We start from the raw sequence: 23,619 nt of genomic DNA on the forward strand, positions 1-23,619 counted from the left end.
GATGGTAAGAGACATCTCAAGAAGGCACACATTGGAAGGAAATAAGTACTGACGCCCTATTACAACAGTTAGATAGATGAAAACATAGAGCTATTTTAGAAGCCAATATTAAAAGTTTATGAAAGCAACAGAGACCTTTTGAGAGCTGTAATTACATCAGGGTAGTGAACATAAAACCAACACTCAGAATATTTCTACAAAGGTAGACGAGCTTTTCTACAAAGCAGAAATATATTATCAAGAGCAGCTTGCCTTTATTGCTACATGTATTTTATATAACCATTTAGTAACAAAGACGGTGCTAAAGGAGGTGGTGTCTCTATACTAGTAGCTTCTCAAATACAAAAACTAAAAACTTTCCCTTCTGTTCTTTCCTTTTATGATACTATCAGTTAATAGCTTGTACAACATTTAGAGTAAGAAAATGGCATATCTGTTGGTTAAAATCTTACATTTTTGTAGGTTGAATGTTAACTACGGCTAAGGGTTTTTTATGTGCACATTCAAAAGACATTTCTGCATCTTTTAAGACAGGAAAGGTGAACTGCAATACTTACATGTACATGTATTTGTCCAGCTTTGCTGCAAAATGACGTGGCATCTCTCCACATCCATAATAATTTCGGTCATTTTCAGGTAAATGATCCACATCATGAAAAATTACACAGTCCCAGGCAACATCCTTCATAGCCTCTTTGAAGCCAACGTTAAAGAGCATTGCACGGTTAAAAGGTTGTGTACCACTCTTTATGCGGAAACAAAGGAGAAACCGAATAAGGCAAGAGCAAGTAGACACTACTTTGATATACAGGAAATTTACCAGCCCCCCTCGTATTAGAAAGAAAAGGGTGTGTTGATACCGAGGCTTGTTATGCTTTCATTTAATCACAGCAGCAGCAAGAATAGCAGTATTTCACCAACTCCATTTTGTGCAATTAAAGAAAAATCCTCCCTCTAGAATTCCTGCCCTTGAAGAGCAAGAACTTAAAACTTCTATTTAGTTTACATTAAGAAACATTGCACCAAATCAATCATAAGCACCAATACTATAAGGAGCACTGATACTTATCTTCAAGTACAAGTTGCAGTTAAGTTTTATGCCGAAGTATAAATGCAATACCAAATCACTAATGCAATACCAAAGTTGGGAACAATGTTTAACCACTCAAAAATGTATCTTGTTAAAACAAAGCACACAGTATTTATGAATTTCAACTAGTATGAAATACTTTGCTACATGTTTACAGTAAGTTAACCTTGTGATAGGACATATGTCCATAGCCTGATAAAATCTTGTTAGATAATTTTATTAAAAACCTTTTTAAATTTTCAACATTATTTAATCTTATTAAATAAAAAAATGGAATTTGAGGAGCAGCTCCCTGAAGACTGAAAAAAATTAGTTTACAAGCCTTTTTAGTATCAGAAAATTATCATGTAATTAGATCTTTTTAAGAACACCCATTTCCTCACTCTCCCTTATTCTTTTTCCATTAAAGACTGAATGTATGTATGTATGTGAAAGATGCAGAATTCACTGTCCTGGAAACCTAAATCATGTAATTAATGTATAGATCAGCTATTAATATAATACTGCCAACAGCAGAGCAAATTCCTCACAAACTGCCCCACCAATGTGCCATAACCCTGTTTTGAAGGGATAGAATCTTCCGGGGGTCAGTCATTCTCCAAACCAATTGAAGTGTATGCATTTATGATGAGACTACCTTTCAGGGTACTAGCTGGTAACATTTGTAATGTGATCACATATTCAGTAAGAACTAGACAGAGTCCACCAATTCATTTAATGACAGCCAAATGGACAACCTTCAAATGATAACTACTTTTGGTAACTATAGATTTGAGTTAGATAAGAATATGCAATCTAGAGGTGTAAATCTGTGTAGCCCTTTATTAGTCCCTGCCCTCAAATTCCTTTGCAAATATCAATTTTTAATTTTTATAACTGCAAAGATAATGATTTTACACTACAAGCCTTAACTTTGTATACAATAGATTCAATGAGGTTAATGTTAACAGCTATAAAAATACTGCTCTATATTTTAAGAGAAATAAGATGTCACTGATCACCAATAAATCTGAGAAAAAAGAGTTGAGGGTTTTTTGTTTGTATTTTACTTAATGGATCAGAATGTAACTGCTTAAATGTTTAGTTTCAGAAGTTGAGATTTCCTGATTCACAGAATATTCAATAGCAACATCAGACCCCAATCAGTGAGGAAGTTCCAAGGAGTTAATTTTGATATATTATTCTAATTAAAGACTCACTTGTTCAACAACATAAAAGGCAAATTCCAACCGTTGCTTCTGTAACATAGGTATGAGGTGCCGGAAAAAAATCGGAAGATGTTCATGGCGATTGCGAAAAGGAATGAGGATTGCCACCTGCAAAATAAATCAGATTAGAGAGTAATGTTAAGATGATATGAGTATTTTAAAATCATAATGGGTTAAATTAAATCTGTTATGGATTTTTCAGTGTTTTAGCCTTAATGTTGAATTGGTGAACTCTTCTACAACTTTTCGTGCTCCTCTAGAAAGCAGCTAAACAAGGCAGTCCTTTTTACATACAAAACTATGATGCATTTTTCTAGTGAATGAGTCTACAAGTGACTTTAAGGGGTAATACTGATGTCCAATCACAGTTTATTGTAAGCAATTTATTGAACCAAAGGACTGAACATACTAGGAAGAGTCACCACTGATTAAGGCAATACCTTTTTGACTACATTCATTGTTCTCATGAGAAATGTTCTAATCTGTGTATATTCACGATGGGAACACAGAAATAATGAATTCATGTTTATATATCAGGGGTGGCCAAACTGGCTCACGAGCCACATGCGGCTCTTTTACCATTAAAGTGCAGCTCACGGAGCCCCCCGTGCATCCCCCCATTCTCCACTACCAGACTAGGGGGAGCTCGAGACCTCTGCCTTGCAGCAGGGTGGTGTGGTAGGGGCTTTGCCCAGTGGGGAGAGGGGTTTTGGGGCTTCAGCCCTGCAGAGCACACTTGCTGGGGCTCAGGGCTTCAGCAGGAGCAGGGCTGAAGCACTAAGCCCCGGACCCCGGCAGGTGTGCCCTGGCTCCCGAACTTCTGAAGATTGTCGTACGCAGCTCAGAAGGCCAATAAGTTTGGTCTCCCCTGTTATATATTAAAATGCCTACACAAATACCAAAAATGTCCTTAACTTCTCTGTAGATATGTTTTCAAGTACTGAAATTTTGTGAAGGTTCATGGCAATATTTAAATTACCCTTCTTGGATCAAATGACCAGCACAAAGATTTAAATTTCTAAGAATGGATGCTTGTAGTTTTCAAATATTCTCAATAAGCTGGAAAACAATTAGTGGAAAGGAGGTCAGTAAGGAACTTTGTCTCACCTTCCATCGTGGTTTACAATCTTTTGGTTTCCAATGACCACCTGGCTCAATGTCTAAATCCTTTGAAAATACTTCCTGAATTTCATCAAAACTAATTTCACTCATGTTGATGCTGATAAGGCCTCCTAATGTAGTGAGAAATATGAAAAATATTTATTCATTTTAATTAAAATGTATAAGTCTAACGTGTTTTTAATTTGATCCACCAGAGACATTGTATAGAAGTAATCCAATAAATGGTTATTTTGATTACGGTACCTATTGGTAAAAAGAATCCTAGTTCTGACTCATTTCTTCCAGAATATTTAGTGTATATAGGAATGGAGTTTAGTTTTTTCCAACGAAATTAAAAAGATATTCCTCTGCAAAAGCCTGTAAAAGAATTCTATAATTTTGTTTTTATAGAACAGTCTACAATAGTTAAAATAGAGCTAAAACTTCTAATCATACTGATACATTTTACCCAAATTTTGCAACAAGACATTTAGTAGACAAAGTAAACTTACCATAAGTGTGTCTTCTCATAATAAAGAATCACCTTCTCTAGAAGTCACAGTAGTTAGTTAACTGTGCCCACACTACCACACACAGAGGCACTAATCTGATACTGAAATTCCGGGTACCTTCACAGTTCCCCTTACATAGAAATAGAGAAATACACATCTCCATTCTCTAAACTTCTGAAGTTTTAAACCTAAATAATTACAAACATAAAAGTATATGCTACCTTGGGGGGAAATATATAGACTCTTCCCTGTTACAAGAAGACATTTACAGTAAACTGAATTTGCCTAATCCCTCCATACATTCATAAACCTCTAGTCTGGATCACCATAACTGATGAAAAGTAGTAAGCAGCCCACCCAAAAGAGGGAGAAAGAGTAGAAGGAAGTGAGACAAATTAAGGAACAGTAGCAGACTAAGACCCGAAAACAAAATGTAAAACAATCTGATGAAGCTGTGTTGTTTCACAACATCTAAGTTGTGTCATTTCTCTGTCAGATGTTGCCGCTTCAGACAGAATGAAGGATGACTTTTCCCAGGAAGAAAAGACCTTAAGAGTTCTCAGCACCACCCTGTCATTATGAAACACACAGTAAGATTCTTGCATTGATAACACTGCCAGCTCTGATACCCGTCTAGTTGGGGTGATAATGACCAGAAAAACCGGTTTTTATCAACAGGAAGAAGGCAGTCACTGAAGTAAGGTGCTCAAAGGAATGATCTGTTAAGCCTTCAAAACCAGTGGTAGATCCCATTTTGGAAAAATTGGTCTGAAAGTTGGCTGGCCAGCCTGACAACCCTGAGGAATCTGGAGATCTAGGGTTCTCTGCCAAGGATCCCACAGACCCCATGAAAAGGATGCAGCTAAGAACAGAAACCTAAATTTGACACACTGTGGTGCTGGACTGAAGGCCCTTATCTACACCTTTCTGGAATAAGACCAAAATGGCTGGAATCCCCAGATTCCTGGGGTCCATACTGTTTGTCTTGGCACCACTCACTGAACCTGGACAAGTTGGAAGGGTATGCGTTTACAGTTAAGGCTCTCCTGGATGCTAGCAAGGTCTTGAGAACTTTGGAAGATACATCTAGGATTGTTAAGGCTTCCCTTTCATTAGCCAGGCTGTCAGCTAAAGCCAGACTGGATCTGAATTGAGAAATGGGCCTTGGGAGATAAACGGTCTCCCTTCGGAGAAGATAATTATAGTGGAGATTCCAGTATCAGGTCCTATCAGGTTGGAAAACCATGTCTCCTTGGTCAATAGGGAGTTATCAACATGACTTTCACCTGCTCCCTGTTTATTTTCTGAATCACTTTCCCCGGGAGGGGAAAAGGTGGTCATGCATAAAGTAGGCCCTCTGGCTATTTGTGCAAAAGGTCTTCCATTCTCAGAGATTCGGGACCTGTCTCCATGGTGTAGTACCTCAGCCTCTTTGTGTTTCTGCAGCTCACAAACAAAGAGGCTGAAGGAAGACTGAACATCCTCGAGGTCAGTCCAAAGAGCTCCTCATACAGGCATCACTCCAGATTGTTGAACTTATGCCTGCTGAGACAACCTGCCTTCTGGGTCAGTTCTCCTTTTATGTGGATTGCTCTGAGGGACAGAAGAGATTGCTCTGCCCATTTCATTATTTCCATTGCTTCTGTGTGTAGCTTTGGGCTTCTTGCTGTTTATGCATGTGACTGTAGTTGTGTTGTCTGACTAAACCATACGTGATTTCTTTCCAGGAAGATCTAAAACTCACATTTCTAGCTTGCCTGCTCTGAGTTCTAGAAGGTTCATGCTGTATCTTTTTTCTCCAGGCTTGAGGTTCCCTGGGTGGTTTGAAAACCCAGATGAACACTCCAGCCCTCCAGTATAGCATTGGTAGTAAGGACAAGAGGCTCTTGAAGACATATAGGCAGGCCTTTGCAGACATTAACATGGAAAGTCCACCATTCTAGGGAGCTTAATATCTGGATTTAGACTTGCACTTGGTCTTTCATGTGTTCCAGCAAGTGGTTGCATGTTCTCAGGAGGAAGGTTTAAAGGCACCAGATGTGCGATCTTGCCCAAATTCCTATTCACGATACCAGAAAGCCCAGAAGCTGAAGATGCCATGCTATAGCAGGACATCTACAGTTCGCAAAAAACTGTTAAGATCCTGGATCTTCTGGAATCTTTCAGGTGACAGATTTTTGCTATCAGGGTTTCTGTATCTACTCCCCGGTGAGAGATGCTGGTTGAAGGAATCAGGGAGCTCTTTTTGATGTTGATGACGAAGCCATTAACTTTCAGAAAGTCCAGACTCAGAGCTGTGGCTTTGTGCACTTTGGCTTGGGAAGGGATGTGGTCGAGGAAGGGACATAGGTGGATATCTTGTGCCCTACGCCTGATCACTACCAGCACCTCTGTAAAGACACCGGGGACCGAAGACAGTCCAAAGGGGAGCATTTGATTCTGGTAATAGTTTTTCCATAAGTGAATCTCAGGAGTCTGTGGTTACATGACCTTACGAGGATATGGAGATAGGCATACACTGACATCAAGGAGTCTCCTTGAAATAAGGAGGAGAGTGCTGAGGCCAAGATCTCCATTCAGAACTTTGTCTTTCTCATCCATATGTTGAGCCTCTTGCGGCAGAAGATGGCCCCCACCCTGATACTCTTCTGGGTATACAGAAGATGGAGTAAAACCCTAAGAATCTCTCTTCTGAGAGCACACTTTCTAATACTCTTACTTCCAGATAAGAAATCTCATTCTGGATCAGCTTGTGTTTTATGGGGACTGGATGAAGAAGAGTTGAGGGCTCCATCTCATCCTAAGGGACTACTTCAGCTCACTATATCCCTCACCCACTTGTCTGCTGTGGATGCATACCACTGCTCTGTGAAGGGAGAAATTCTGCCTTCTAGCTTCAGCCATGGGTGTGCGCACATCCAGTCATTGTCATAAGGTGGCCTTGGAGGCTGTGGAGCAGTCTCTGGGCCTTCTCCTAGAACCTTGATTCCAGGATTTACTATTGGAGAAGCTGCTGTCCCTTCATTGGTACTTCTGCAAGGAAGATGGATGAAAGATGTCCCTATCTGAATGTAAGTTACTGAGGCCAGGAGGGTCTGCCCAGATTTCGCCATGTTTTCCACCACTAGTTGCTCCAGCTTTTCCTCGAACAGGATGGAGACTATAAACTTTCCTAAGCATAGAACCTGTTTAGAATGGGAATTCATTTTTCAAGGCAGAACCACACCTGGCACCCGTCTGCTGAGCTATCTTGCCATGGCTCTGGCTGACAAGCTTGATACATTCACTGAACTGTGAAGCGCTACAAATGCTGTTGCTAAGGAGATTTTTTTTTTTTTTTTTTTTTAAAGAGTAGGGCTGGAATCAGGGTGATCTCTGTTCCTTAGATCCATGAGATCCTCCAGCCAGAAGAGAGATGCCCTAGCAAAGCATGTTGCTGTCAGAGATGGTCTTTCAGGTAGCCAAAGAGGTCTCAAAGTCTTTTTTGAGTGTGTCCTCCACTTTCCTTTCTGTGTGATCCTTAGGGTAGAATTTTCCTTGAGGGGATAACCATGCCCCTTACTAGGGTTTCAATAACAGCATTTAGCATTGGGACCTCAGCAATGGAGTTTTTTGGCTCCTGCAATCTGTAGAACTGGAGGTCATTTTTACTGATATGTTTGCCTTTGTCAGGCTTGTTCCCACTCCTCTATGACCACATCCTCAAAGGAGGAGTGCAGAGGAATAGCTGCCTCAGAAGAGGATTCTGAAGGCAGGAATTTGCTTTCAGGCTTGCTCTCAGGAACTTGTTCAGGCTGTATCTGTATGGTGGACACAAACTTTTTAGAGGGTAAGAATATTTTTTGTGTCTCCCCTGCTCATATTCAGAGCCCCATAGTTGTTCTACTGTGGAGGAGGGGGAGGATAAAGAGGACAAGTCAGAAGGCATGTGCCTCCTGTTTGTCTTCCCTTTTTTGGTTTCTCTGCCCTTGTAGCCTGACTTGCAGGTCAATGACCTCTGTTGTGGCTCTGATGAGGTCTTTTATAGTGTGCCTTCCAGAACATCTGAAGACCTCTATAGAGCTCTCTGTCTCAATCCACCCCTGCAGGGTCCCAGCCCCTAGAGAAGGCTCAAATTGGGAGTGAAAAGGGCTGTTTATTAGACCTGCTTCTTTCCCCAGGGAAAGAGTCATTTTAAGAGTTGGTGTAGGGAGAGGGGGTGAAGACCTGTAGCCCCACAAGGCTGTTCTCTTCGGAGTTTCAGGAGTACCCTGGGCAGCTGGATGGGGGGGTCCTCATCCTTCAAGCCTCTCCCTGCTCGGTTCTGTGGCTTCAGGTTCAGTTTTCCCAGGTTAAAGTTGCGGCTACTCGGGCAGGTAGCGGACCCTGTAAGCCTGTCAAGCTCGGATCCCTGTGCCCTAATGGAGCTAAGATTGGTTGACTGGGCGTAGGCAGGGCACACCTCACTGTCTGCTGAGTCTGTGAAGGCTGCCTTGCAAATAGAGTGATTTTTGGACTTGAACTGGCGCTTCCTTACCTGTTCTGCCATGCCAGGGAGGGAGGGGAGGCAGAGAACCTGGCAGGGTGGAACTGCTGCTGCAGTTTAGTCACCAAGGATATGTCTACACTACGAAATTAGGTCGATTTAATAGAAGTCGATTTTTTAGAAATCAATTTGATACAGTCGATTGTGTGTGTCCCCACTAAGCACATTAAGTCGGCGGAGTGCGACCACAGTAATGAGGCTAGCGTTGACTTTTGGAGTGTTGCAGTGTGGTAGCTATCCCACAGTTCCTGCAGTCTCCGCCACCCATTAGAATTCTGGGTTGAGCTCCCAATGCCTGATGGGGCAAAAACATTGTCGCGGGTGGTTCTGGGTACATGTCGTCAGACCCCCCTCCCTCCTTCCCTTCCTCCGTGAAAGCAACGGCAAAAAATCGTTTCTCGCCTTTTTTCATGGGTTACCTGTGCAGACGACATTACCACGGCAAGCATGGAGCCTGCTCAGCTCAGTGCCACCGTACGTCTCCTGGGTGCTGCTGACAGACTCGGTACTGCATTGCTACACAGCAGCAGTTCCTTGCCTTTGCAAGTTAGCAAAGACGGTTAGCAGCCGTATTGCACCGTCTGCTGCTGTCTCCTGGTTGCTCCTGGCCGACCTTGGTGAGGTCAGTCGGGGGCACCTGGACATAAATGGGAGTGACAGCAGGTCATTTCCTTCTTTAAGTTTAATGGAGATTCAGTCCTGCCTGGAATATCAAGCGAGCTAGAGGCTTCTGCCTCAGGCTGCTCTCCCAGCCGGCAGCACCGTGCGGTCGCACCTACCCCAGCCTATCCCTTGCTCCCATGGCTCATGAAGCCTGGACAGTAGTAAGGAGCAGTTCAACTATAGGCTGAGCAAGTGCAGAATGGTGGCAGAATGTGCCTTTGGACATTTAAAATCTTGCTGGCGCTGTTTGCTGACTAGGCTGTTTGCGATTAGAAAAGCACAGCAAGGTGCGCTGCACATCACAGAGACTTTGAAAACCAGTGTCATGACTGGCCAGGCTTCGGTGTGACAGTTGTGTGTGTTTCTCCTTGATGCAAACCCACCCCCTTTGTTGATTTGTTTCTCCTTGATGAAAACCCATCCCCTTGTTTCACTCTACTTCCCCGTAAGCCAACCATCCTCCCCACCCCCACCCCCCTTTGATCACCACTTGCAGAGGCAATAAAGTCACTGTTGTTTCAAATTCATGCATTCTTTATTAATTTGTCACACAAATGGGGGGGATAACTGCAAAGGTAGCCCGGGAGGGAAGCACCGGGTGCGGTGGTACAGGAGGGGAGGAGGGAAGGACAAGGCCACACGGTACTTCAAAACTTATTTATTGAATGCCAGCTTTCTGTTGCTTGGGCAGTCCTCTGGGGTGGAGTGGTTGGGTGCCTGGAGGCCCCCCACCGCGTTCTTGGGCATCTGGGGGAGGAGGCTGTGGAACTTGGGGAGGAGGGCGGTTGGTTACACAGGGGCTGCAGCGGCGGTCTGTGCTCCTGCTCCCTTTCCTGCACCTCAACCATACACCGGAGCATATCAGTTTGATCTTCCAGTAGCCTAAGCATTGCTTCCTGCCTCCTCTCATTACGCTGACGCCACCTCTTCTCTTGCTCCCGCCACCTGTCCTCGCCTTCATTTTGTGCTTTCCTACACTCTGACATAGTCTGCCTCCACGCATTCTGCTGGGCTCTTTCAGTGAGGGAGGACTGCATGAGCTCAGAGAACATTTAATCGCGAGTGCGTTTTTTTCGCCTTCTAATCTTCGCTAACCTCTGGGACGGAGATGATACGGGGAGTGTTGAAACATTTGCAGCTGCGGGAGGGAAAAAAAGGGAGTGTAGTCTTTAAAAAGACATTTTAGAGAACAATGAGTAGACTCTTTCACGGTGAACCAAGCTGTTAACATTACATAGCACGTGTGCTTTCTTTACAAGGTCACATTTTGCCTCTTATATTGAGGGCCTGCAGGTTTGGTGTAAGAGATCACACACGCAGGGCCGGCGGGCAACAGAATTCAGCTTGCAGGCAACCATGGTAAGCCACAGTCTTTTGGCTTCTTTAACCTTCATAACATGTGGGAATGGTTTCAAACAGCAGTGCCCTCATTTCACATACCAAGCACCCATTTAAAATGGGTTGGCCATTTAAAAGGAGGGGCTCCGGTTTTCGGGTTAATGTGCAGCACAAACCCAACTAAACCCCACACACACCCAATTCTCTAAGATGATCACTTCACCCCTCACCCTACCGCATAGCTAACAGTGGGGATGATTTCTGTTCAGCCACAGGCAAACAGCCCAGCAGGAATGGCCACCTCTGAATGTCCCCTTAATAAAATTCCCCTATTTCAACCAGGTGACCATGAATGATATCACTCTCCTGAGGATAACACAGAGAGATAAAGAACGGATGTTGCTTGAATGCCAGCAAACACCGGGACCATACGCTGCCATGCTTTGTTATGCAATGATTCCAGACTACGTGTTACTGGCCTGGCGTGGTAAAGTGTCCTACCATGGAGGACGGAATAAGGCTGCCCTCCCCAGAAACCTTTTGCAAAGGCTTTGGGAGTACATCCAAGAGAGCTTCATTGAGATGTCCCTGGAGGATTTAAGCTCCATCCCCATACACGTTAACAGACTTTTCCAGTAGCTGTACTGGCCGCGAATGTATCCCAAGTCTTCAGGGAAAATTAATCACTAAACACGCTTGCTTTTAAACCATGTATTATATTTACAAAGGTACACTCACCAGAGGTCCCTTTTCCACCTTCTAGGTCTGGGAGCCCACCTTCGGTGTGTTGGGAGGGTACTAGATCCCAGTGATAAACAGTTCCTGGCTTTCGGGGAAAACGGTTTCTCAGCTTGCTTGCTATGTGCTATCATCTTCCTCATCCCCAAAATCCGCATCCCTGTTGCGTGAGAATCCATTGACGGAGTCCATGCACAGGGCTGGGGTAGTTGTAGGGGCACCCCCTAGAATGGCACGCAGCTCATCATAGAAGCGGCATGTCTGGGGCTCTGACCCGGACCAGCCGTTTGCCTCTCTGGTTCTTTGGTAGGCTTGCCTGAGCTCCTTAAGTTTCACGCGGCACTGCTGCGGGTCCCTGTTATAGCCTCTGTCCTTCATGCCCTTGGAGATTTTTTCAAGTGTTTTGGCATTTCGTCTTTTGGAACGGAGTTCTGATAGCACAGATTCCTCTCCCCATACAGCGATCAGATCCAGTACCTCCCGTTCGGTCCATGCTGGAGCTCTTTTGCGATTCTGGGATTCCATGGTTACCTATGCTGATGAGATCTGCATGGTCACCTCTGAGGTCGCCATGCTGGCCAAACAGGAAATGAAATTCAAAAGTTTACCGGGCTTTTCCTGTCTACCTGGCCAGTGCATCTGAGTTGAGAGTGCTGTCCAGAGCGGTCACTATGGAGCACTCTGGGATAGCTCCCGGAGGTCAATACCATCGAATTGCGTCCACACTACCCCAAATTCGACCCAGCAGGGTCGATTTTAGTGCTAATCCCCTCGTCGGGGAGGAATACAGAAATCAATTTTAAGAGCCCTTTAAGTTGACAAAAATGGCTTCGTCGTGTGGACGGGTGCAGGGTTAAATCGATCTAACGTTGCTAAATTCGACCTAAACAAGTAGTGTAGACCAGGGCCAAGATGCTGAAATTCAACCCAGGCAGGAGGAGAAAGGGTTAGGTAGAAGATCCTGCCTGCTACTGCCCAAAAACAGAAGAGGAAAAAACAAAAGAAAGCAGAAGCAGCTAAAACTGCCAACTGACCAATGCCATGAAGGCAGAGAAACTGGCAGCAAGCAAGAGCAGAAGGGTGTGGCTAGCACACATAGCACAGCAACTATGGATTGCCTTTGTGAGCTGCAGCATGGAGAGGAGCAGCCCAGATGTCTCGGAATTGTGGAAAACACTGAGCTGCAGAAAGATATTCTGTTTCAGGTTATGCTCTAATACAGCAGTTCTCAACCAGCGGTTCTAGAGGTCACCAGCTGATATCTGCAAAATCCCTATGTGTATTTTAAGAGCATAAGTTTGGGGCAAAATATGACCAGACAGTATCTCTTCCAGGATCAGGGTCCCCAGGTTAACTTCAGATAGGTAAAGAAAGGCAACTGACCTAGCTAACCTGAAACTGTGTCAAAGTGCACTTGATTCCAGGCACAGTAGTCTTCACTGCCTGCTTCAAGAATGATTTAGTGAGGTGAAAAGATGAAGATGGGCATAAGAATGTCTCATTTACGTTGAGTAGTTTAAAGAGATGATTTAAATTTGTTTTAAATCAAATACACCCTGTACATTTACAAAGTTTATCATTTTTTTTAGGCAGTTCAGTTTTAACATTAATTTATCAGTACAGTCCCATACCTACTTGTCATTTAGCTAAATTCCTTAAGTCATAAAGTAGTAATTTCAATTAAGATGAATTTGTAATATTGGTGCAGTAAGGTAAAATTAAAACATTAATTCAATCAATTAACAATAGATATAACTTTTTTTCAACTCATCTCATTTTTCAGTCAGAAGCAGTTTCTGTATTTTTAACTATTGACTTGCCAAATATGTCCTATCTACTTGTATTGATTAGTCCTTTTATATCCAATCTATTTTTAAAAATAGGTAACTACCCAGAAATCTTAGACTGTCAGATACCATTACGTGTAATATGGATTTGAGAGAATTTAATATACTAATGGGTAATTATGTTATTGCACAGCTCTTGAGACTGACTTTTTAGCAGGAGGGTTAAAAAATACATTTTTAGTCTCGAAGACAAGTTGAGAGATTTCTGAAAGTTAGCTTGGAATTTCTGTTTTTACAGATTTAAAATTTTTATTAACGCTAATGTTAAAAAAATTATATAATACATAAGTTGAGAAAAGAGTGTCTGTAAGTCTGGGTATAGTGCTTAGATTATCTAAAAACAATCTTTGTATTTGTGAAGTCATAAGATACAAATAGTACATAATCAACAATAAAATTTTGATAATATTGAATCATAAGAGGTAATTAAAACATTTTTCTAAATTAATATGTAACTAGTGTACAATCATATCATGGTCACAACACAGTAGCCCTTTCCTGTGTCAAAGTTTTTAGAGAAATGTTGTGATAATTGGGCCTACAAATTTACTCTAGTTGTAAATTCAATTGTAAAAGCATAAGAATGACCATAGTGGGTCAGATCAATGGTCCATCTAGCGCAGTATCCTGTCTTCCAATAGTGGCCAATGCCAAGTGCTTCAGAGGGAATGAACATGTAATCAAGTGATCCATCCCCTGTAGCCGGCAAACAGAGGCTAGAGATAATGAAAGTTCATAAAAATGTTAAAAAACTTTCTAACATTTGTTGTTATAGTCAAGCTGCTTTCAATAATGAATGTTAACAGCAATGCAAGAGTATACGACAAAGAGACTAAATTAGTCCAAACTAAAAGGCCATGTTGATATAACTCAAAGAGGATACTGAATTCATGCTTGGTAAAAAACAGAAAACATGGAACCAGAAATTAATTAACCAAAATTGGTGTGTCAGACATCAGGCATTTTTGGTGGACAAAATAATGAGGGTATGGGCTATTCCAGCCACCATTCCCTTTGTGGGTCCTGAAAGAAAGAAACTTTGGGAGGAAATTCAGAAGACCGGACAGAGGCTACTGGAACAAACTTCACCACCAGGGCTGCCACCCTCATCATCTCCTGGGACCAGAGACTTTCTTTGCCCTAATCATAATCCTGAGAAATGTCCTCACCAGACTGGGCCAGCGAGAGGGACCCAGATAACACTGCCACTTCTACCACTCCAGCAGAAACCCAAGCACGACCTGGGATGAAATGGGATCAACACACTAACAACCACAACTATAGCCTATCTCAACTAATGTCTGCTTTTTCCCCCAAAGGGACAGTTATTACAATCTTTTGTAAAACAGAGACCGTCAAACAAGGGGAGGTTTCCTTTTAAAAATTCTCTCTAGCTAAAGGGAAAGGGAACAAAGCGTGCTGTTAAAATGAAAACCTTATTTAAAACTTTACATTTAAAATGCTTTAACTGTTTTTTCTTTATTTTTAAATAAAGGTTAAAAGGATTTTTAATGGTATGTTTGCCATCGTACTAAGCAGGCTGAAGTCTCCGTATACCAAACCCCGAACCTTGTTTAACACTATTTAATGTTGGACAGTGACTGGATTATGTTAACACCTTTGGCCCATTTATTCCAGCTAAATAAATACAACAGAATTTAAGCTAAGATTTTAATCTAATGCTAAAAGGAGTTTTTGAGTGTATATACACATGAGAAAAGAAATAAGGTTGTATGAGCAACTTTTGTTGCTTTTTAATTTTTAAGTACTTCACTTTGAAACCTTAATCTTCTCAACTTTTCATATGAATTATTTTCATGTTTTTTTCACATTTTATGAAACCGTTGCCTGCTCAGTTATAACAGGATTTAAGACTTTTTTACCTTCTGAAGCACTCACTTTGCTATCTTATGCAGCTTCTCAAGTATTGGTGCAATTCTGATTAACTGATGAAAATGTAGGCAACTTGTTTTTGTCTCATTCAATTTTCCACCAAGAATACTCTCACCTCCAAAAATTCTAGGTAACAATTCCCCAAAGCCTCTAATTCAAGAAAGCGGTATATAACAAAAGATGCACTCTAACTGTAGGTGTTGAATACTGTCTTAATTGTGGAACAAATGCCAGAACGCATTACACAGAAGAAAATGTATATCAAAACATTAGGTATTAGTCAGAATATTGGGCCAAATTCTGCTAAGCATTATTATATATGTTAGAGTTTTAAAATTCTGGTTAACAGTTTGCATTCTGGTTTAACAGAACCAGATGTAATAGATAAGGATATAAATTAAGGTGATATTATAAACTTACTCATGTAAGGCAGCTTTTCTGGACAAGCCTGGTAAGGAGAATATGTGAAGTTTTCTGGAAGATACATTGTTGTTTGAGCAAGATAGTCACTGGAATTGTTGCCTTCAGGATAATCTTAAAGAAAAAAAAAAACCGTTTATTCTTGTAAAAATGAAAGTTTCCCAATGGCTTCTCATCAATATATCACTATGCTGGGGGGGACTGTTTTGCATCTTATCCTGACATCACTGCATAAACTTTATGTTTGCTGCAAGTTCTGACAGTGAAGATAAAAACATTCTCTGAATCATTATCAAGTTGATCCTCATGAATTCTGATCTATTTACCCCAGCTCTTGATAAACCTATTTCTTAAAGAAAACTTAACTTCAGTTTCACAAGTGACTTTGTAAAGAGTAACCACTCTTCCCTTCCCTATTACTCCTCAAAGTTGGGAGAGTATGGGGGGGAGGGGAGAAATGAAGGGTGCTTAGATCTAGGTTTTTGTAAACCTATGTATAAACAAGCTATGTCATTGTCATGAAGAAACAGACAACTTTTTTAAAATAATTAAATAGGAAATATTCTTACCTGTGCCATTCAGAGTAGCATTTTTATTAGTGTACAATCTGATCAGATGTCCTATTGTTTTCACATTTTCTCTCAACATTATGCCTCGAGCTTGCACCATAAAGAGATAGGTGTTTGCTGTTAAAACACAAAAGTGACTATTTCATGTTAAACGTAATTCAATAGTATTTCATTTTATTTTAGTATTTACCAATGTATAATGTCATCAAATCAATACTGAACAATCTTGGAGTTCAAGGTTAGCCCTCAAAAACCTATTAGACCAAGAGTAGGATACACAGAGTAAAACCTAAAAATATTTAGGGTAAAAATCAAGATACAGACAAGAGGAAAAACATTAATTCATATTCCTAGACCTAACTGAAAGGGTAAAAATATCAAGTTAATAAATAGTAATTGAAACCTTAACACAATTTCATTTTCCTCCACCCTGCAAAAAACCTATTAAGATACAGCATTAAAAATCAATTTACCCATAGTAAGTTATCTATATTTTAGAGGAGAGAGAAAAATATTTTTAGAAGAGAAATAACCGTAACCCACAAAAGCATCTATTTCCTACTTCTTGACTGTTTGTAAGGGTATGCTAAGATTTACCTCTGTTCATTCACCACCAGCTGGAAGTATTAACCAGCAGCTATGCCATTTTACAATTATATAACACCAATCATTGAAAAATCTCAAAATACAGTAGAACCCTATTTACTGAATCCTCCATTATTTGGCTCTCCTTATTAATCAAGGAACCAGCACACAAAGGTTCAGAAGTGGGTAATCTCCTGTGGTCTCTAGATGGTGCTGCAGCCTCGCACTTTCCCATTCTTCAGATTACCTGAATTTTTGATTATCCAATCTGGCTCCGGTCCCAATTAGATCAGCTAAACAGGGCTCTGCTGTACTAAAAGTCAGTTTCCCTGTGAAGTAGTTATTAGAGACATTACAGGTTGGTAAACTCAGGTAGACAGACAGACAATTTAACTGATTCACACAAGATGACAGCACATCAGTAACAGAACCAAGAATCCTGTCTCTCAGATCAGTAATCAAAGCCATATACAGAGCTCATATAATACTATCTTTGGCCTGAATAGAAAAGTGAGACGGACACACAAATCAGAAAGATGAAATGTTCTGTTGCCTTCTAAATAGGCACAAGCCTAAATGGGATCCATATGACTTCAGTAATCTACAAGTGGATGGACAAATTCCTTTTGAAAATCAGTTTTCATACCGGGTAGCAAAGTGGATCATCGCTGTCCTTTCACATATGCCAAGCATACAAAGACTCATGCTTTTGAAAAATTTCTCTACTGACTACAGCATAGCAACATAGTGTCACTAATAAGGACCCCCCAATAAAAGCATTTGAACAGAAATCTGGCTGGTCACATGGCACTGACTCATATTTCCAGCTGTTAAACTGCATTAAAAAACAGCTAAAAATCCATTTTCAAAGCAAACCAATTGAGAATACCGTCCACCATATTATTCACATCTATATGAATTTGTTGGCAGAGGTGGTGATGGGCAGTACACTAATACCAAAACCATCATCTCCTTTATGTCAAACAAGCACCATCAGAAGAGGGGAGTGCTTTGAAAATCTTGCCTTTATAACATTCACCACTCTCAGGGGCCTCTCCGCTCAGATTAGAAAGCATTACTGAGCATCTTGACCATTCATTCATATATATTGTGACAGACCCAGACCAGTGGGGTACAGGAGTCTGGTAGAGGGCAAATATACTGGTCACTGGATGAGTAGTTTTCTGTTCCCTGAGTGACCAGAGCAGGGGCTGCACTAGAGTAATCAGGAACCTGTTAGAACCAGTTAAGGCAGGCGGGCTAATTAGGACACCTGGAGCCAATTAAGAAGCTTCTAGAATCAATTAAGGCAGGCTAATCAGGGCACCTGGGTTTTAAAAAGGAGCTCACTTCAGTTTGTGGTGGGGGTGTGAGGAGTTGGGAGCAAGAGGCGCAAGGAGCTGAGAGGGAGAGGGAGAGGGAGAGGGTGTGCTGCTGGAGGACTGAGGAGCACAAGCGTTATCAGACACCAGGAGGAAGGTCCTGTGGTGAGAATAGGAAGGTGTTTGGAGGAGGCCATGGGGAAGTAGCCCAGGGAGTTGTAGCTGTCATGCAGCTGGTACAGGAGGCACTATAGACAGCTGCAGTCTACAGGGCCCTGGGCTGGAACCCGGAGTAGAGGGCAGGCCCGGGTTCCCCCCAAACCTCTCAATTGACCTGGACTGTGGGTTCTCCCAGAGGGGAAGGTCTCTGGGCTGTTCCCGCAACCCACATGGTGAATCTCTGAGGCAAGAAAATCCGCCAATAAGCGCAGGACCCACCAAGATAGAGGAGGAACTTTGTCACAATATATATATAGATGCAAATCAACAAAGATTTTATTTTTGTGTCTGAAAGCTAGATTTCATATTTCCTTCTTTCCTGGTTGGACATTTCAATGTAATTTTACTATATAACTGTTCAGTCCTCTTTGACATCTGTATGTACTAAGTATAACAAACTTTAAGACAATGTGTGTTTATTGACTGATTAATACAGGAGTCAGGTGGCTAAAGGCATGAGGCCACAAGCACATTATAATTGATTTAAAACATACATTTTCATGTGTCTTAATGCAGTGGGCATTTAAAATTATTAATTGCTATTTTGACCATATGATTCCACCAAAACAAGCATTGCAACATGTAAAATTTTCTTTTCTTCCTTTTTGCTGCAAGCCAGATTTCTTTTCTCTGTTGCTCTGTACTCCATACTCAAAAATTAAACCTCCAGACCCTGAGAGGAAGTAAGAAAATCCTGTGTCATATACCTTCAAATATACAGAACAACAAGGTGACTAGTTTTCCCTTAAAAGAGTGAAAATCCTGTGATGATGGTAAGCAATTCAAGGAACATGTCCATTTAAAAAAAAGATCAGTAATGCATACTACATTAGAAAGCAAGGAAGATAGAGGTCAAAGCTATATAATCAGTATTTTTTTGTTACTGTTATTTTGTTTTGGGTTTTGTTTGTTTCATTTTGTAATTTAATAAAGAGGGGATCTGGTGCCTACAAGCCAAATGCAACCCAAAATTTAAGGCTGCATCCGCATAAAAAGAATAAAAAATAAAAGTTTGGCTAGTTGAGAAAAAGAACATCCTAACAAAACCAGGCAGGATTTTGAATCCCTCTTCATTAAGGGACATGTTATGAAGGTCTGCAAAGCAGAGCTAGTAGGATTTTTTTTATTTTATTTTTTTCCAATCAGAAAGTGTTAGGTCATCAAAACCAAAACTGTTCATGGAAAAGAGTTAGTTTCTATAAATTTCCCATTTTGATTTCTAAACAAAAGAGGTCATTTTGAGAAGTCTAAAATTACTTTTGTTTCAAAATTTTGAGTTAATTTACATTAGAAAAATGTTTAAAAAAGAGTCAAAATCCAAATGAAATGTTTTGATGAACCCATTTTAAAAAAAAAATCATGAAAAATTGAGATTGACCTTTCATCCAAATTCAGGATAAGAATTTTTTTTAAACTCTATACATCCCATGGGATAAGAAAACCATTTGCCATCTGGTTCTCTCTGAAAGAATAAAGAAGGGTTCAACACTACAGAAGTATAAATTTGATCTAGTTGGTATTACTGAAGCCTGGTGGGATGATTCACACAATTGGACATTAAAATCAATGGTTATAACCTATTTAGGAAGGATCAAGTAGGCAAAAGGGTAAGGCCAGTGGCACTTTATGTAAAAAAATTGCTTTACCTGTTTCCGAGTCACTGATAACTCAAAATAATAAGAATGACCATGTCTTCTGACAGTGGCCAATGCCAGATGCTTCAAAGGGAATGAACATAACAGGGTAATTATCAAGTGGATCCAGCCCCTCTCATCCAGTCTCAGCTTCTGCCAGTCAGAAGTTTAGGGACACCCAGAGGACGGGGTTGCATCCCTGACCATCTTGGCTAATAGCCATTGATGGACCTATCCTCCATTAAGTTATCTAATTCTTTTTTGAACCCAGTTATACTTTTGGCTTTCACTGCATCCCCTGGGAATGAATTCCACAGGTTGACTGTGTGTTGTATGAAGTACTTCCTTTTGTTTGTTTTAAAACTGCCTATGAATTTCATTGGGTGATCCTTGGTTCTTGTCTTAAGTGAAGCTGTAAGCAACACTTCCTTATTCACTTTCTCCACATCTGGCATTGACCACTGTCAGAACACAGGATACTGAGCTAGATGGGCCACTGGTCTGACCTGGTATGGTTCAATAGCCCAACAGATATAAAGCACAAAATGCGGTATTAGTTGGTGTCTACGACAGACCACCAAATCACACTAGGGAATAGGATGACCACCTCCTTACGCATCTATCTGTAATATTTAAAACAAAAAACTGTGTAATCATGGGGGACTTCAATTTGAGTGACACTTGCTAGAGGTCTCACACTGCCAGAACTAAAACATCCTGGGAATTTCTAAACATTACAGATGATACTATCCTAACTCAAAAAGTGTAGCAACAAGATGGAATTCCTTATTAGACCTTGTTCCTAACAGATAAAGAGGAACTGATCACAGAACTAAAAATAAATGGTAGTTAAGAACAAGTAATCAAGTTTTGAACATATTCATAATGTGCAAGCCCAATAAAGCCCTGACACTTAGTGTTTTAATAAGGCAATTTCATAAAGCTGAAAACAATTTTGAGCCAAATCTGCTAGGAGGAAGAATTTCATCAGAAAAATGTGAATGATAATTGGAAGTCATTTAAGAACACCTTACAAGATGCCCAAAAAGCCACAATACCATAACCGAGGAAGAAGACCTTGCTGGTTAAAAAAAACTGACCTGGTATAGAGGGAAAGTGAAGGCAGCTATACATTTTTTTTTTAAATATTAACAAATGGAAGAAAGGACAACTTGATAGTAATGAATATAAATCAGAATCTAGAAATTGTAAAAGAAAAAAAAATGATACGGGAAACAAAGGGACACAGGAATCCATGGCCAGGAGAGTTAAGGACAATAAGAAGGATTTTTTAAATATATTAAGAACAAAAATAATCTTGACAATGGTACTGGTCCATTACTAGATGGAAATGGTAGTATTATCAATAATAATCCAGAAGAGGTAAAACTATTAAATAAATATTTCTGTTCTGTATGGGGGGGGAAACTGAGGCTACAACCTCAATATATGGTGATAACACTCGTTCCATTCCACTAGTATCTCAAAAAGACTAGAAACAGAAGATACTAAAGTAAGATATTTATTTTCAAATCAGCAGGTGCAAATAACTTGCATCCCAGAGTTTTCAAAAAAACAGCTGAGGCACTCACTGGACTATTTATGTTGATTTGGAGCACAGGGGAAGTTCCAGAAGGCTGCAACAAAGCTAGTGTTGTGCCAATATTTAAAAGGGGTAAATGGGATGACTCGGGTATTTATAAGCCTGACATTGATCTCTGTCAAGATAATGGAGCAGCTGATACAAGATTGAATTTAAAAAAATTAAAGAAAGGTAATGCAATTAATGCAAATCAACATGGGTATATGAAAAATAGATCTTGTCAAATTAACTTGATATATTTTTGATGAGATTTCAAGTTTGGCTGATAAAAGTTCTGTAAGGTATTTGATATTGTATCACACAACATTTTGATTAAAAAACAGTAGCGTACATCCCCATAAAAACTTAAAAAACAAAAACAAAACAGGAGTAGAGTATTATCCCACTCCCAACCCCCAAACAGGAGGGCTGGTGGACTGCCTTTACGCTGGCTCTTGTCTGGCATGGGTCACCATACCAGGAGTCATGCTGCCACCAGCACAGCTCTCAGGGTCATGGGGGCATGCAAGCCTTCCCACCGCATTGAGATTTAGTCCATGGGGAAGGATTCAGAATCACTAGTCACATTAAGAAGTTTTAGCCTTAAGTTTTGGGAGTTCCCAGCCATTCTCACACTGAAGGTCTGAGACCCAAGAGTGAGAGTCAGATTCTCACCAGGAGAATGTTTGAAGTTATGGTTACTCTACCTCTAATATTCTTTAAAATACCAAGGAATATTACTTTAAGTGGTCAGCTTTAAAATAGCACTTTTGTATTCCAACTGTTCAAACTGGTGCTTTTCCTGCTAGCTTCTCTGCTTTGTCTGAAGCTTTTGTATCTAGCTTTTCAGGAAATCTCCAGAGACTATTAATTACCTGAGCTTGTATTTAAAAGTTTTTCCAACTAATGAAAACTTTTCCCTTAGAAACCACTCTAAAAATCAATTACATGAATTAATAATTCAATGACAACTCTTTGCCCTTAAGCAAGTAACTTGTTTTTAAATCAGATTTCCCTCAGGGGTCAGTCCCTCAAGGTTAAAAATAATGTTTTAAAAACATGACTCCTATAATAAAAAGTTTATTTTTCTGGTAAACATGGGATGAGATTACAACGGAAGAATCTCAGAGCAGTCCTTTCAAATATTCCCAATCTGCCCCTCTTTTTCCTCATGATCATATGGCTCCTTCCTTGGATACCTTCAAATATTCCAAGACTACAAGCTAAAAATAATGTAATGTACTTTGGTTTTTGAACTCCTTGCTTTGGATATACACACTAAAATATTTGCTGCTTCCAAATTTTGACTGCAATTCTAAAATGTTGTAAATGAAGTTACTTTCACTATTAAAAATGCCAAGCATTCCTGAATAGCAGATTACAGAACACAAGGTTAATTAAAAAAAAATAGGCAAGAATAACCACAGTCCTCACCACATTTGTAAATAAATGCAAAAATCATTTATTTGAGATGACTTTCCCTCAACCAGGTCCCCAAAGAGAAAAAAAAATCCCCTAGAGTTAAGTTCTTTCTTCTGCAGCATGTAAAAAGATACTATTATTTCTAATTGTAGTTACTTTGCTGCATTATGGGCATCCATACAGTCAAAAAAAAAAAAAGAGAGTCTGGGGCCATAAAAGTACTTGGATTACAGACTAAAAAGGCTCCATCTTTTGAGACATTATTTAGAACTAGACTGGATAAAACACTTGAGAATGTTATAGGGAACCATTCTACATTAACAGAGAGGATGGAAAAGTTAACTAATAGGTCTTTTTCATCTCCAGCTTCTGTAGTTCACTGGCTGTGTAGTTTGCTGAGGTGGGCTGATCAGGAGACATAGATGTGGGCCTCAGTTCCTCGTCTATACAATGGGGAAAATACAATTTCACCTCACAGGGAAGGGTGGATAAAAATCAATGATTTAAAAAAAATGTAAATGCTTTTTGAGGAAAATCTATCTAAAGATAGTTTTAATTAAGATACATTATAGCTCAAAGATATCTCATCATGGAATAGGGATTATAAATTCTAATTCTATAGTATGAGACAATATATTCATGTAATGTTTAAGAAAAGTTTTGTAAAGGAGTTCCAATAGTTCATGGATTAGGGACCCAATCTTATGGGGGTGCCAGGGGCTTCTCTACAGATTATTTAGGTTAATCTTTCTATCTACCCAATGGGATTCAGTGCTCAGTCTAGAAGATACCATCGAAGATCTTAGTTCTCAAACTGTGGATTTGTCTCTCCAGAGATGATATGCTTGTTAACAGCAAAAAATGTTTTTAAATAAATAAATAAATAAATATATAGAGGTAAAAAATAACAGACAACCCTATTGTCTCTCTGTAAATTTGTGTATGCAGAGT

General features: G+C 40.3%; 1 protein-coding gene across 2 annotated transcripts in view; it reads right to left on the minus strand.

The window, feature by feature from the left end:
- Positions 1–23,619, minus strand: part of B4GALT6 (beta-1,4-galactosyltransferase 6) — a 43,991-nt gene that overhangs the window by 10,793 nt on the left and 9,579 nt on the right. Inside the window, exons 1-6 of one of the 2 annotated variants that reach the window (XM_024214657.2) lie at positions 16,737–16,820; positions 15,905–16,021; positions 15,336–15,449; positions 3,406–3,530; positions 2,290–2,406; positions 558–745 (exon numbers count right to left, since the gene is read on the minus strand). In XM_024214657.2, coding sequence (XP_024070425.1) covers positions 558–745; positions 2,290–2,406; positions 3,406–3,530; positions 15,336–15,449; positions 15,905–16,004 — 644 coding nt within the window. In that variant the 5' untranslated portion in view covers positions 16,005–16,021; positions 16,737–16,820. Of the gene's footprint in view, positions 1–557; positions 746–2,289; positions 2,407–3,405; positions 3,531–15,335; positions 15,450–15,904; positions 16,022–16,736; positions 16,821–23,619 lie in introns of those variants that run through there. The other variant, XM_024214656.3, reaches the window with a different exon arrangement.

The sequence above is a fragment of the Terrapene carolina genome, unplaced genomic scaffold, assembly GCF_002925995.2.
Source record: "Terrapene carolina triunguis isolate 2854851 unplaced genomic scaffold, T_m_triunguis-2.0 Scaffold58, whole genome shotgun sequence".
Lineage (NCBI taxonomy): Eukaryota > Metazoa > Chordata > Testudines > Emydidae > Terrapene > Terrapene triunguis.